The sequence below is a fragment of the Solanum lycopersicum genome, chromosome 7 (assembly GCF_036512215.1).
Source record: "Solanum lycopersicum chromosome 7, SLM_r2.1".
NCBI lineage: Eukaryota > Viridiplantae > Streptophyta > Magnoliopsida > Solanales > Solanaceae > Solanum > Solanum lycopersicum.
This window is the reverse complement of record NC_090806.1, coordinates 61,282,023-61,297,779: the sequence shown is the minus strand read 5'-3', so window position 1 is coordinate 61,297,779 and position 15,757 is coordinate 61,282,023. Positions and strand designations below refer to the sequence as shown.

General features: G+C 31.6%; 1 protein-coding gene across 3 annotated transcripts; it reads right to left on the bottom strand.

Moving 5' to 3' along the window:
• Positions 1-640: 640 nt before the first annotated feature.
• LOC101254506 (pentatricopeptide repeat-containing protein At5g65560-like) lies at positions 641-8,423 on the bottom strand. Of its 3 annotated transcripts, none has more exons than XM_010325582.4 (3): positions 5,219-8,418; positions 5,024-5,108; positions 641-1,008 (listed from the first exon to the last, which is right to left on the bottom strand). In XM_010325582.4, exon 1 carries the CDS (start codon positions 8,017-8,019, stop codon positions 5,278-5,280), a length of 2,742 nt encoding a protein of 913 aa, XP_010323884.1. In that variant the 5' UTR covers positions 8,020-8,418; the 3' UTR covers positions 641-1,008; positions 5,024-5,108; positions 5,219-5,277. The 3 variants fall into 3 exon arrangements, with proteins under 3 accessions (XP_010323884.1, XP_069143119.1, XP_069143118.1); XM_069287018.1 differs by having other exon boundaries at positions 5,024-5,102; positions 5,219-8,376; XM_069287017.1 differs by having other exon boundaries at positions 5,024-8,423.
• Positions 8,424-15,757: the final 7,334 nt, after the last annotated feature.

Sequence of the window (15,757 nt, the reverse complement as noted above, 5' to 3'; positions counted from 1 at the left end):
CAATAAGATACTTTTTTTTAAATCAATATTTTTGCCTTCATCTTCCTGGTTTTTTCTATATAATAAGATACTCTTCTCTCTTGATGCATACAGCAGTATTAAATAAAGTTAAAGGACTGATGGATATGTCATTGAAAATTGACATGCCTCCAAATACTAAAGTATAAAATTCACAAAAATCTCATTCATTAGAGACAATATATTAGTCATGTCTCATGGCATTATGAGCTACAAGTACAGTACATTTGAATATAAGACAAGATTGGGATGCATGATTTGGATCTCTTTTTGAGACCCCGTTCTGTTGGTACTATTGAAGAAAGTTACAGGAACGCCACTTTTTTTTTCTTTTTGGCTCTCATTGACTCACTCATGTAACACTACAAAGTGGGGTCTGGGAGGGCGGTGTGTACCGCGACCTTACCCCTACCTTGTGATGGTGGTAGAGACGGTTTCTATAAGGCCATTCGTTCACTCTGTTTACATTATCTCAAAATTTGGCATCTCTTAATTGCTGAATGAATACACTGAATGTAACCCGAAGTGATCATAAGTTATTCCGTATGCAAATTGATCCAAACAGCATCATTACGTTATCGAATAAATTAAATTGAACACAGCACAAAGAGAACCAAAAAAGTTGTGTGAAGATACCTTTATTATCTGCAATTATGACTGAACAATACAAATACTACAACATCCTCTCAACTCTAAATCAATTGCCATGTATTTCTAAAGTATTCAACTCACAGGCCAAGCGAGATCTATGTACATAAACTGATCTGTTACACCTACATGCTATTTCCAAAAATCGACTGCACTCTAGTTTAATAAAATGAATCTTGTGTTAGAGAAGAAAAACAAGAGGGGGGGAAATGAAACCTTTTGGCCGGGGTGTATGTGTTGAAAAATCAATATGGCTGCTCTAGTCAGTACCTTTAGGTCTGATTCCTACTTTGCTGGACATTGTAATCAGCAGGTGAGAATTGACAACTATCAAGACGTATCCTGCAAAACAACAAAGTATACCCAGATTAATTTCCATCCTAAAACTAAAAGATATCAATGCACTGAGGAGAGTATTTGATCTCCCTACTTCTTAATATATAAAAAAGTAGTACATTTTTCAAGTATCCGACAGGAGTGCAGCATCATTTTTGGAGAGTCTGAGCAACATAGCAAATAGACGGTGCAAATTTGAAAAAATCATTCATTTTCATGTTTTACCTTGACACTTCTTTTTCCTTTCCCCAATTTCATTCATGAACACGGCTACAAGTTTTTGGATCAGTTAAGAGCACACAGGGGCACCCTTAAGAAATGTTAAGAGGTCCCTAGATGTCTATATGTAGAAAGTTACCTAGTTTCTTTCCTTAATCTTCACGTTAGTTTCCATTTTAATTGGGCAATATACAGAATAAGAATTTAGATAGACAGGCAAGAGAATGTATAAGGGATTTTAATCATTCCTCCTAGCCAACAACTTTCCATCTCCTTCCCCTTCACATCCCCTAAAACCAAAAACATCAATTTCTTCTCATCAAGGCAAGAGGAACTTTGAAGCACCAGGAGAGAAATGGAAAAAGAAAACAAGATAACTAGAACAAAAGGCTTCAGAGAAGAAAAGAGCAAGACTACAAAATTTTGCCATGTGCAAGTTGTGCTCCAGCTATTCAGATTATCAAATTCTTCTCATTCCTTCTTCTCCTTCTTTTACCTCTACGGCTTTACACTGAATATATAGGCGCTTCATTTTGAGTTTTCTAGGCACTTCATGGATAATACAAGTAGGTTGATGAATTACTAATACTGGACACTAGTAGAGGAGTAGAAATGATAAGAAGTGTGTAAATCATAAAAACGAGTCAAAGTAGATTGTCCCACACTAGCACTTCCGGCAGTAAAACTAATTTTCCAGTGGAAATCTATAAATTCTAAGTAAATCAAGTTTTATTTATGTAAATGTGAAAACCCTATACACAAAAGTGGTATGGAAAAGTAAAGTACAACAATAACATACCCAGTATCATCCCACAAATGAGTTGGAGGGTGGGATGTACGGAAACCTTACCTACCTTTGTGTGGTCGAGAGGTTGTTTCCAGTAGACCGTCGGTACTGAAAAGCAGAGTACGTAAGAGAGAGAAAAAGACTTCCTACAAGGAGTATCCAATCATCTAACAATAAACAATGTCCGCCAAGGTACTCCAAACTTCTATGAAACAACAAAAGTGATCCTCAGATATCTAAAAACAAACTTTCAATCTCTTCAAAAATCTGATTTTTCTCTCCAAATGTCATGAGCACAGATAAGGAACTTCCCAAGGTTTTTCTCTTCTCTTCCTTCTAGTTGGCCGACTTAAAAACATGCCTTTCAATTGCTGACTTTACCTATTTAATACCAAACAGGCTCCGAATCGGGGAGTCCAAGCTCTAATTCTTCTAACTGCCTGATGTTAAAACAAGTCTTTAACAATTGCCGACATTACCTATTCAGTACCAAACAGGTTCCATTCGACCAGCAATTGTTGTTGAAACTGACAGAGAAACAACAAGTGGATCACATCTTTCCACTACCATATAACACCAATCGAAATGAGTGATATTCCTCTTCTTCAGATTCTCGGTAGTAAAGATGACCCCCCCAATATTCCAACCAGATGAAGAAAAAAAAGTTTTATTTGCATCCTTGGTACCATACTGAGGAGTACAGAAAGGTCCTGTCTCATCTTCACAGTAATCTACGAGAGAGAGAGAGAAAACTGTGAAAATCCTTTGTTCTGTTCTTCTCACTTCCAAGACCTCTAACCTCGGTGAAATTCTCTGTTTGTGCATAGTACCTCAAGTAAGTCATGGAGTAAATTTGCTAGTGGCTCAGCTTTCCTTAGTTTTCTTCCATTTTAAAAAAAAAGTAAACAAAGATGTCCCTATTTTTATTATGTTACCAAGGTTTTCTCAGTTTCTCTAATGGTACCAAACAGAAGGAATATGTTTGTTAGGGTCAACTTGATTTCTGACTTCAATTTTAGGCTGGTAAAATTTTATTTTTTTTTGAGAATTAGGCTAGTAGAAGTTTTGAAGGGTGAGGGTATGTGTAAATATACGAGTGGTCCAACTTTTCAAAAGTTACACTCTCGCAGCTATCAGGGGCGTGTACCCCAATGTCGTCACCCCACATACAATCTTTTCAAACTGCAGGGAAGTGAGCTATTTGTATTACAGAAGCATAGTCACCAGCCAATTTTTCACGGTCTCTAGTTTTTCTTTGTTGACAGAGTTTGAGAATGTAGATCACTGTTAAAAGACAACTTGTTCGAAAGAGTCATCTCAAAAGTTGGTTCAATTGTGGATTCACCTTTCTTGGTTGACTAGGATTTTTCTAAAGCCTTGCCCAGAGAAAGGCTTGCAAACCGAAAGACAAAGTGATTTTTCGCAACAATAATCGAAACATCTTGATGTGGAAAAGAAGGTGTAGACATGAGAAATATGGTGGGTGATTGTTAGAAGGATCAAGAAAATTAAAATTTTATCAATACACATCCAATGAAGATATGGATGTCGAGGAAGGATGAGCAAACTCAAAAAAAGAATCTGTTGTGAGGGAGTATTTGTCAACTAAAGTAATTGCATTCTCACCTCACAACAAGTTCCTTTTTTGACTTTGCTCATCTTTCCTCGACATTCATATCTACATTAGATATTTATTGACAAAAATTTTAATTTCTCGATCCTTTTAACAATCATCCACCATATTCCTCGTATCTGTGCGTTCTTTTCCACATCAAGATGTTTCAATTACTTGTTGCAAAAAGTCACTTTCTCTTTCCGGTTGCAAGTCTTTCTCTCGCAAGGTTTATCCAAATCAACGAATAAAGGTGACTCCACATTTGAAATAATTTTTGAGACAATTCTTTCGAAAAAAGCTATCTTTTGACAGATATCTACGTTCTCGAACACTGTCAACAAAGAAAACTAGAGACCGTAAAAAATTGGCTAGTGACTATGCTTTTGTAATACAAATAGCTCACCTCCCTAAAGTTCGAAAAGATTGTATGTGGGGTGACGACATTGGGGTACACGCCCTGCGAGAGTGTAGCTTTTGAAAAGTTGGACCACTCGTATATTTAAGCATACCCATTTACCCATCCTTGGTATCATACGGAGGAGTACAAGAAGACACTGTCTCATCCTTCACAGTAACGTATGAGAGAGAGAAAACTGTGAAAATCCTTTGTTCTGTTCTTCTCACTTCCAAGACCTCTAACCTCGATGAAATTCTCTGTTTGTGCATAGTACCTCAAGTAAGTCATGGAGTAAATTTGCTAGTGGCTCAGCTTTCCTTAGTTTTCTTCCATTTTTAAAAAAAAAGTAAATAAAGATGTCCCTCTTTTTATTATGTTACCAAGGTTTTCTCAGTTTCTCTAATGGTACCAAATAGAAGGAATATGTTTGTTAGGGTTCTATAGATCAAGGAAGAACACGTTTCTTCTTCAGCTTTAACCACTACACTGAGCATGAAATACACTAATTAATTCCAGAGAAAGATAAGCCAGCAGATATAATTAGGGTTCTATAGATCAAGGAAGAACACGTTTCTTCTTCAGCTTTTACCACTACACTGAGCATGAAATACACTAATTATCCTATTGTTATGACATGCTTCACTTAAACTTCATTAAGAAGCATGATTGTGGTGGGGTGGGGAGGAAATCCATATGAACGGTGAACCCCAAAGCAAAAAGTACAAAAGAGAACTGCCTATTCATATTATTTGTATGAAGAAGTTAATATGAAAATACTAATATGTCAGGATACATGACGAACAGACTGCTGCTATTGTTTATTATCAGGGAAACTTTGGTAATCTTTTAAGCAATCAATTCTAAATGAACTATCCTTTCTCTTGTTTTTATGCTTGATGACCAAGTCTCAAAAATTCTAAAAGAAGAAGGAACTTAATTTCTTGCTACTACGAAAACTTGAGAAAAAAATGAAAACAAGGGTTTTAAAGGCAATCTCACTCACCTTGTGCACTTGACCTGCAAAAGGTCAGTTCCTTCATCATGAAGCTCAGCAACAACTCAGCTTACCAGCAATCACGCAGCTGCTTCTGAAACAGAAGATTTTTTTCAGCTTAGCTTCCTCTTCAATCGAGCTTCAGTGACAGTAGTTGAAGAAACCATAGATGAGAGGCTATTGTAAGATTAGAAATCAACTCACTTATTTCTGCTTTCTGGGGCTGTAGATCAATTCTCATGAAATCATTTGACTCGTATTAATTAACCATCTAGTTTGGACAATTTTCTTGCCAAGATGACATATGTCTGGAAACTAATATTGCAGCTCTTGGATTCCATGACATGAAGAAGCTTCATGCACAATTCGGATTCTCTCTCCTTAAGTAAACCATCAATCAGGATGGTCCAAACAATCTCATCATTGTTCCATTTTTTCTCAAGCATGTTTTCAAATAGCACTTCAACTTCTTTTAGTCGGCTACTTCTACAGAGAGCACAAATGAGTGATTGATAAATTGACAAAGGAGGTTGAAAACCTTGTTGAATCAATGAATCAAATATTTCCAAAGCGGCATCCACTTTTAAATTGTTGCAATAAGAAACTAAAAGAGAGCAATATGCTGCACTAGTAGGACTGAAGCCTTTCTCTCTCATATGTTCAATCAACTGGTCTGCCTCATAAGTTTTACCTTCTCTATACAGACCAAGAATTAAAGTGCAATATGCGCCTTCATTCGGCTCAAAACCAACTTCCGACATTCTATTTAGTAGAGTACGTAACAGTTCAATACTAACATCCTTCTTGATAGCTGTGCTACTATACACTGTTTCACGCTTGATGGAGACCTTCCCTGAAATCAATTCATGTTCCTTTTGCAATCCTTTCAACAATACACTAAAGGTTCTATAATTTGGTTGACAACCCTTATCAACCATCTGGCAAAGAAGTAAAAGCGCATGATCTAGTCTATCCAATGCTACAAAACCATCAATTAGTGAAGTATAAGTCACATAATCAGGAGCTAATCCTTTTTTCTCCATTTCCCCGAGTAAGCTCTCTGCTTTATCAGCCTGACCTTCAAGACATAAGCCATAGATTAGCGAACTGTAAGTGTACAGGTTCGGCATGCAATTTCTTCTCTCCATATCATGCAAAATCTCAAATGCAACATGAGTTTCACCATTCCTACAAAGACCATTAATCAAAGTTGAGTAGGTGATTACATTTGGGAGCAGTTCACTTTCTGCCAGCTTATTACATAGTCTTTTTACTTCCAAAAGCCTGTTTTTTTTGGACAAACCATTTATGATAGCATTGTAAGTTTCAATGCCTGGACTGCAACCACTCTCTTCCATCCTTTTAAGTAATGCAAGTGCATCATCTACTTTCTCTTCCTTCGACAAACCATCAATTAGAGCTGTATAGTTTACCTTGTTTGGACTTAAACCATTCTTTATCATTTCCTGGAAGAGAGCTGAAGCTAAATCAAGCTTGCCCCTCTTGCAGAAACCAGAAATAAGTTCGGCATAAGTCCATTCATCAGCTTTACATCCATTATTCTTCATCAAATCCAGCAGTCTCATAGCATTGTCAAGAAAGCCCCGTTTAAGGTAGCCATTAATGAGGGTATTATAAGTAATCACTGTTGGAGCCGGACCCACCTTTAGCATTTCACTTAGTAAAACCATTGCCCTTTCAATATTCCCAACCAAGCATAATCCATGGATCAGTGCATTGCAAGTTATAGTGTTGGGTTTGTATCCATGTGCTTCAATCCAACGGAAAATATTAAAAGCTCTGTCTATATATTTTGCTCTACACAATTCAGTTATCAATATATTGAATGTAACCATAGTTGGGAGCAAACCTTTTCTCAACATGTCGTTATACAATCCAATTGCCACTTCAAGGAATCCAGATTGAGACAGTCCACTAATTAGAGCTGTATATGTCTGGACATTTGGTTCACATCCCCTCTTTCTCATGTTCACTACAAGATCAACAGCCTCTTTCTCACGTCCAACTGCACACAAGGAACTAACTGGAACTGTGTATGTATACACAGTGGGTTCAATACCTTTCTCAATCATCTCGTCAAGCATATCCATAGCCTCATCGACTCTCCCCTCCGAACAGAGTCCATTTATAAGAGTAGTATAAGTTGCTGCATTCGGATCTATTCCATCCTGAACCATCCGATCAAATACCACAAATGCTGCATCCATGTCCCTGTTCCTACAATGCCCCAGAATCAGAGATGTATATGTAAACACATCGGGACTCAATTCCCGCTGATAAATATGACTCATTATCATCTTGGCCTCTTCAACTCTCCCTTTCTTGCACAATATGTTTATCATAGTGTTAAAAGTTAGTAAACTCGGCACCATTCCACTGCTCATGATTTCTTGATAAGCACTCTTAGCTGCCTCAACCATCGCAAACTTACCCAATTGAATCAACAAAGTATTAAAGCTATACAAAGTATACCCAAGACCTTTTCTGCTAAGTTCACTTAAATACTCAATAACCCATTTCATTTCCTCCTGATTTCTACAACCTTTGATCATCAAGATCCTCACATGATCAGCAGGAGCAAACTTCTTATCAAAAACAAGCCTATTCAACATGGAAACATAGCAGTTCCTATCATGTTTGTAAAAATGCCTCTTAGAAACCCAGTAAAAAAACTGCAAAGCTACTTCAGTATTTTCATGTATCTCAACGATTTTTGCGACGTGTGGGGGTCTTAATATGGAGCTCAATGACTGAAGCTCTCCATTTGTCTGCCATTGCAGCCGTGGATTAGACAAAATATCCGATACCTTAGAAACAATAAACAAAAGCCTCTTACTTTCTTCTGTTTGTATGGACTCAGATTGATCAAAAAGATCGGGTTTTGATGAAAATTGAAGACGACCCAGATAAGTATAACCCCTGAATCTGCTCCTTCGATGCGGATTTAAGGAATAGAGTAATATGGGTTTGAGGGGCTTTACCATTTCGAGCAGTGAATGTGAGGATAACAGTGTGAAGAGTTCATGAAGATGGTGTCGGATTGATCAGAAGAAAATGGAGAAGTGTTGATGTGTTGAGTCATGAGTGAACGTGGTCATGAGGAGACCACAACAAAAAATGGTGGAAGAGAGGAGAATATAGGGAAAGGGGAGACTCCGTAGGTGCAAATGCAATGGCATCAAACCTCAGTAGCCAAAGCCCAAAAGGGCCCCCAATGGCTTTTTTGTGAGGTTTTGGACTGTAAAAGATTTTAGGGTTATTCTCAGATTTCAAAAAAATTTCTGGGCAAGAAGATGAGTGGTGTTTAATAAAGGTTTTGTTTGCTAATTGGTTAGAATTATGTTCGTGAGATAGAAATTAAGAATGAGTAAATTTATATATTCATTATATCGTATGCAAACATTAGTTATTTATATATTAGTTATATATCTAGAGTATTTGTTTTTTTTTATTTTTATAAAAATAATAAATAGAGTTTTGTATAACTTACAGTAAATGTTATATTAATTTCAAATATAAATAACTTCATTTTTATTCAAAAAAAATTCACATATGCCATTGAACTTATAAAAAAAGTCTTGTATATATCAACGGTTAAAAGTTTAGCTTATTTATGTCATTCATGTCTCGAAGTTCAGTGGCAATTTGAGCCATATTATTAAAAATTAATTAATGACGAAATCAAATCATAATTGACCACTTATAAAAATGATTTACAAATTTTCATAACAAATAATGACATGTCTTTTCTCAAACAAAAATCCATATATAACTAAACTTTTAACGAATAATATAAACATGGGCGGTGTCACGTAGGCTCCAGGGTCTCCAATTAGACACCCTTCATCGAAAAAAAATGTTATATATATACGTACAATTTTGATTTAATATTGATATATATAAAAGTTGGACCCCCTAAATTGACTAAGTGAGACGTAGTGGAGTTGGCAATAGCTGTTGCATTTCTACACTTTGCCCAGGTTTAATTCTCGCAGGGTGTATCATTTTTCTTAAATTACTTTTGACTTCTTGAATTTAATTAATTAAAAAAAATATGCTTAATTTTAGCATAAACATTTAGTAGTGTGTTGGTTCATTGTGTCATGAACCCCTCCAGATACCAAGGTTAAATCCCCTCTAACATAAATTATTTTTTTCCAATTAAAATTGAATCATTTCATTAAATTTTAATATCTTTTCACTATGGAATAAAATGTCCTAAAATTTAATATTTTTTCTTTGAGGATTTTTTTCAATTAAAATTGAATTATTTTCTTAAATTTTAATACATTTTCTTGTAGAATAAGATTTTCTCTTTTAAAAAAATAAAAAATTCTATTGGAACAAGGTTTTCTTTCTGTATAAATATGAGACGCAATTACCCAAATTAAATCACCATATTTTTAAATAGAATCTCAATAATTCTCTCTCTTTTTTTTCTTCTCGTTCTTTTATTTTATAACAAAATATCAACATAATATTTTAGTTTCAAGTTTCAATGAAAAAGAGAAATTATTATTATAAAGTACCAAAAAGAAGTTTGACTTCTCTAAGTAAATCAAATAAAGAAACAACGATAGATCAATTAGAGATGTTGTCACATTCTTCTAAAAAAACAAAACATTGATTTATATATTCTAGAAATTGATCCAGCAAAAAGAACTTCAATTTTAAATCATGATACAAATCTCCATGATGAAATAAGAAGGGCATACCTTAAACTTGGTCCTTGTCGACCAAATATTACAGAATACCATTAATCATATATTGCTAAAGCAATGCGTCGTTTTAACCCTGACTCGTATCAAGCGTATGACTAATTAGAGTAGTGAGAGTGCAGATGCAATATATTGTTAACCTTGTTATTTATTTAAAGGAAATAATATTTATCAAGGTGGAGGTGAAGTATTTTCAAAAACAAGATTTAACAATTGGCATAAAAAAAAAAAAGTTTGAAGAACATGTTGGTGAATCAAATAGCGTTCACAATCAAGCAAGGATGATTGTGCGATGATACTTGTTGAAGTAGCCAAGAAAAGGCTTCATGTTACATTTGATGAAAACGCCATGATACTTGTTGAAGTAGCCAAGAAAAGGCTTCAAAAACTAAGAGATGATCAATGAGAGCCACTTATCAATAAAATATCTTTGTCTTGTATCAAACATGGCATCTTGATATCCGATTTTGATGAGCCCTATGCTAACTCTGAAAGATCACGACGTAAAATTGTTGATCATACTATTTTACATCATTTTCGTTTGGAAGTATTTTATAAAATCATTGATTGTCAACTCCAAGAATTTAATGATCATTTCACTGAGGTGACAAGTGATTTGTTTCATGGAGTAGCTTGCTTGAATCCAGTTAATTCATTTTCTAGTTTTGACATCGGAAAAACAATGAGAATGACTGAACTATATCCTGATGACTTTGATCAATTTAGTATGGGCGTCCTTCAAAATCAGCTTGCCAATTACATTATCGATGTACGCGATACTGATAAAAGATTCTCTGATTTAGGTGGACTTTGTGAACTTTCAAGAAAATTGATAGAGACAAAGAAAAACTTAACTTATCCATTTATATTTTGCTTAGTGAAATTTGTTTTGTTTTTGTCAGTTGTTACTGCAACCGTCGAAAGAGCTTTCTTGGTAATGAAATATATTAAAAATGACTTGCGAAACCGAATGGGTGATGAGTTTTTAGACGGTTGTATAGTGCCTTATGTAGAAAAAAAATATTTCGTACTATTTCTAACAAGTCTATTATAAAAACATTTCAGCATATGAAACCTCGTCGAGTACAATTGTAAAAATATTTTTGAATTATGTTTTCAATAGTAGTTTATTTTCTTTATGTTAGTTTTGAATTATACACTTGTAGTTCTATTAAAAATATTATTATATTTAATTAAATATTGCTTAACTTAATTATTTATTTTGGTAATTTAAATTGTCATTTTTTTTTTAAAAAAATACTACTAAAAATTTGAATATCCTTAATGAAATTCCTGGTTACGCCACTGAATATAAATAAATCTTTTCTTAAACTTTGATAGGATATTTTAGCATTACTCTTTGTTTAATTATCTATTATATCGTAGTTTGTGTTTCACAATTTACACTATCACGATATTCATATTATTACTGATAGCAAAGAAGACATCAAACATTAGCTGGATAGATTTAAGAAAAATATAAATTTGAATTATTAAAGTTCTATGATTATATAGAGTAATATTATCTTTTTGTCGGATAAATACCTTAAGACTTCATCTACTTAATAATATTTGTCTATAATTTACTTACTTCATAAAAGACTATAACTAAAAGGTTATCTTAAAATATCACCCTTTGAATATATTTCCTCATTTTCTTTTTCTCGTTGTTTATTCCTAAAATAGATTTTCATTTTTACTTGTCACTTTCAACATATCAAGTAAAGACAATAATTTTTTTTAATATAAGTCATCGACAACCTCTTAAAGTTATCCGCGTAATTCATTTAGACACCTTAACTAGGATTTGTACCTATTGAACACCTAAATTATTCAAAACATGTACTTATTAAACACAAAACACTGATATGACAAAAAATGTGCTCTACACTTTCCTGAAGCGCGTGAAAAGGTTCAAAATAGTGTATTTTTATTTTTACATTTTTTTCCTTTTATTGACACTTGACACTATTATTAAGTTAAAAATATTTTTCTTCTTTCATTTGCAGTTTTTTCGAAGAGTACCCCTCCTCCACTGCTCATCTTCTTCAAAATTTATTTTGCAAATCTTTCTCCGTTTTAGCTCCAACATTCTTTCTTTCTTCTTCATTTTCCAAATCTGAAGATAAATGAAAATCAACTATGAAGAAATCATACGATTCAGTTTTGAAAGAAAAACTTTCTTTTGTGTGATTTGTTGCAAGTTTCATAAACATAATGGAACAAATATGAAGAAGAAGAAAAAAGAAGATAAATGATTTATAGTATAAAAAAAGTTAATTAATATTTTTATCACAATTTTTGAACAAATAATTTTACTCAAATTCAAATATAAATCCATTAAATTTATCAAAACTGATTCCAAAATTTGAAAGAATAAATTTTTTGAGCTATTAATTTTTTTTATCGATGTAGAAATGAATAATCACCGGAAAATTTTATTTGTTCTTTACCCTTAATATGAAAATATATCTTTTTAAAAAAAGTTTATCTTCAAGTTATTTAAAAAAGAAATTAGATTTTGTTATTTGAGAAAGAATGTGTTTCGAAAAAAAGATGAAGTTGAAAGGGGAGGTTTTATGATTTAAGAAAGAATATGTTTTGAGAGGAAGTTGAAGATAAAAGAGGGTTGGGGTGGGGGTGAGATTCTTAGAATAGGTTGATATTTTCCTTATTATTTTTTTTTTAAAAAAGTAGATATAAAATGCGTTTGAAATAATTCTAATAAAATTTAATTTTTTTATAATTTTGGGGTTCCAGTGTCACGTGTCATTTTTTAATTAGTTGTTTTGTCATGTCAGGGCAAGTGTATCACACACTCTTCATGGCAAGTGTATCACACACTCTCCAATAGGAATAATTTTGAATAGGTAAAAGTGTTCAACATGTACTAGTCTTAGTTGAGATGTCTAAGTGAATTATGCGGACAACTTTAAGGGGTCGTCGATGATTTAAGTCATTTGTTTTTCATGTTTTACACTCAGTATTAAATATTATTTTTCGAATCATTTTTCAAGACATCATTCAATAGGAATAGTTTGGTAAAATACACATGTCAATAATTATTTCCTTAATGAGTGCGTCAAGTCAAAATGTGAAAAGTAAAATTGAATGGAGTGAGTAAAAAGAACAACATCTTGAAAATGTAGTAAAAAAATTACATGATAGAGGTAAATTAAAAAAAATTAAGTATAAATTATTCATTGATTTTAAAAGTGGACAAATATTATTAAACATTTCAATATTATATAGTTATTATTATAAATCCATTGTATAGTATATGAAGATTATCTGTTAGATTTATTCACTATTAATTGGATTCATGTATAGGTGCTTCCAAGGTGATAAAAACTTCCAAAATAACTACGTATCTATTAATTAGATGACTTTTGGAGTGATATCTCAACACTATAAATAGAGAATCACTAACCATTTGAAAGACACACTTGAATAAGAAAATTTCTCTCCTCTATCTTATATTTTGTCCTTTTCTTATTATTATAATATATATCTGAGCTTTCTTTATAATAGTTATAACTATTATTAGACGAAGAGCGTATAATTTTTACTGAATCCCTTAGCTAAATTGACATGACACTTTGATTTCAAGAAGTTAACACATGTTAAAGGGAAAGAGAGTGAAACTAATTAATATCCCTATGCTAGGACATTTTTCCTATTTGAACTCCTATATTTTAGTGAATTTTAGAAATATTGTATAGTGGATGACTACTATCCAGACTCAAATAGTAAAGTATTTATCATGATAAAAAAAAATTAGAATAAATATTGTGAGTAATTAAAAAATAAGGATGTGGTACCTCTTCATTTCAACATATTATTGAAAATTTTGAGGTTTTAATCTTATTTGTGGGTCATAGTAATTAAGTGAAATTGAATTGAATGTTATTGATATAGTTGTGGTGAAAGTGATAAGTACTCATTTATTTTAAATCATAAGTTTTAAATTTGAATCAGATACGGAACTAGACATCAAATGAAAATAAAAATAAATTAATAAATAAATTTGATGTTATACAATAAAAATAATGTAACATGAAAGCAACCTCATATCTTCGTCCTATACGCTTATACTTATACAATAAAAATATTCCTCTGCCCAATTTTCTTTTATTTCTCTCTCTTTCTTGTTTTATACATACACAAATTATACAATTGATTTGTCTACAACTGTTTTCTTTTGTATATGTATAACGAATTATACAATTGGTTTTATTTACATATGTATAACGAATTATACATATTTATATTTGCTATAGATCACAATTATGCAAACTTTGCTATAACATACGAATACAAATTATGTATTTGCTATATATGAAAGTTGTCCCTAAATAATCACAGTTAATCCATCTTTGTGAAATCAAACTAAATCATAACATATCATTCTAAAACACTCAGCATAACGACATAAAACAGTGGGAAAATGTATATGATTAAAGTGTTCAAGTGAAATACTAGACTAGCTTATAAGGTCGTTTATGTATCCCACGATCTATTTATATTTATATTTTATATTAGAAATAAAAATATAAATAAAAAATTAAATTATCTAAATACTCTTCTTATTAACCTATTATCTTATTTAATAAAAAGAGAAAACTAATTCCTACAAAAAGAAATCAATGTCTCACGTATATTTTAACCTTGTTCCAAATGAAAATTATCACTATTTAATTTCATTTACCACTAAACAAAAGAAGATAAAAGTCATTATCGAAATCAACTTTCCTCAATCAATCTTTGAGGAATTTCTATAAGAAATTGACCTAAAATCATTAATCGATTTAAGACTTTTGTATAAAAGTACATAAATTTAATTTTTACAACACAAAAATTCACACATCAGAGGACTAAATCTGATTTTATAAAGTCCGGCTTAGCAAAGTCAACAAAATCTTACTCGACTTTTTACTCCTCCAATTTGGATATTTTGTTTGTCCCTTTTTATTTATTATTTTTGATAAATAATTTTTGCATATTATATTCTCAATTATTCAGAGAAGCTAATGTTTTGAAAAAAAAATAGAACAATAAATTGATTTTTTAATTTATCAATTAATACAGATAAAATAAATGTGTTCCAAATTAAAAATAACCAAACAGAAATGGACAAATGGATGATAACAATTTAAATCTTCAGTTCTAAATGAAAAATTATTTCAAACTATAAAGTAAAAAAAAAGAAAAATGTCGTTTTATTGATTTTTTTTACTAAATTGTAGAAAATTGGATGTTTGTTTAGCATTTTCTTTTTGTTCTTATACAATACTTATGTAAATTAGTGAAAATCTATATATTTTATTTATACGCATAGAATGTGAAATCTAGATATATTTATAATGCGTGGATTAGAATATTAAAATGACAAACTTCATAATAGTGAATATATTTTTTAAACTAAAAAGTAAATAAATATCTTACATTATACTCTCTATATCAATTTTGTACTATAATCAAACTAAATATCAAAACAAAAAAATAATTCTCTCATTTTAATCTCAACATTATTAATTTTGGCATAACAAATTCTGCATAATTCATCTCCAAATTAATATTTAAATTCATAAATTTTCTCATAATTTACATATGTATTAGTTATGCGATATCTTAAATTACAAAAAAAACACCATTTTATTTTTATATTTGAATAACTTACTACATAAATCAACTAAGTACTTAACATGAATTATTTCTACATAATTTAATATCTGCATAACTTATCTCCAAATAAACAACCAAACAACTCCTTAGAAACAATAGTCTCACAATAAAACGCAAAATTATTTTATCTTACGTTTAATTAAAGATATTAATTAATTCTGAAAAATCAAAACTTTTTGTCCAATCTCTTTCTTTAAATCATTAATTTCATAAAATATTTTTATTAATAAAATAATATTATGTATCTTATCCCGCGTACCAAAGGCGAGATAATTTTTTAAGTAAAGAGTTTGAAATGGATGGTCCTGGAATACTCGTA

Coding starts and splice junctions, on each gene's coding strand:
- LOC101254506 (XM_069287017.1), bottom strand. CDS start 8,019: ATGGTAAAGCCCCTCAAACCCATATTACTCTATTCCTTAAATCCGCAT.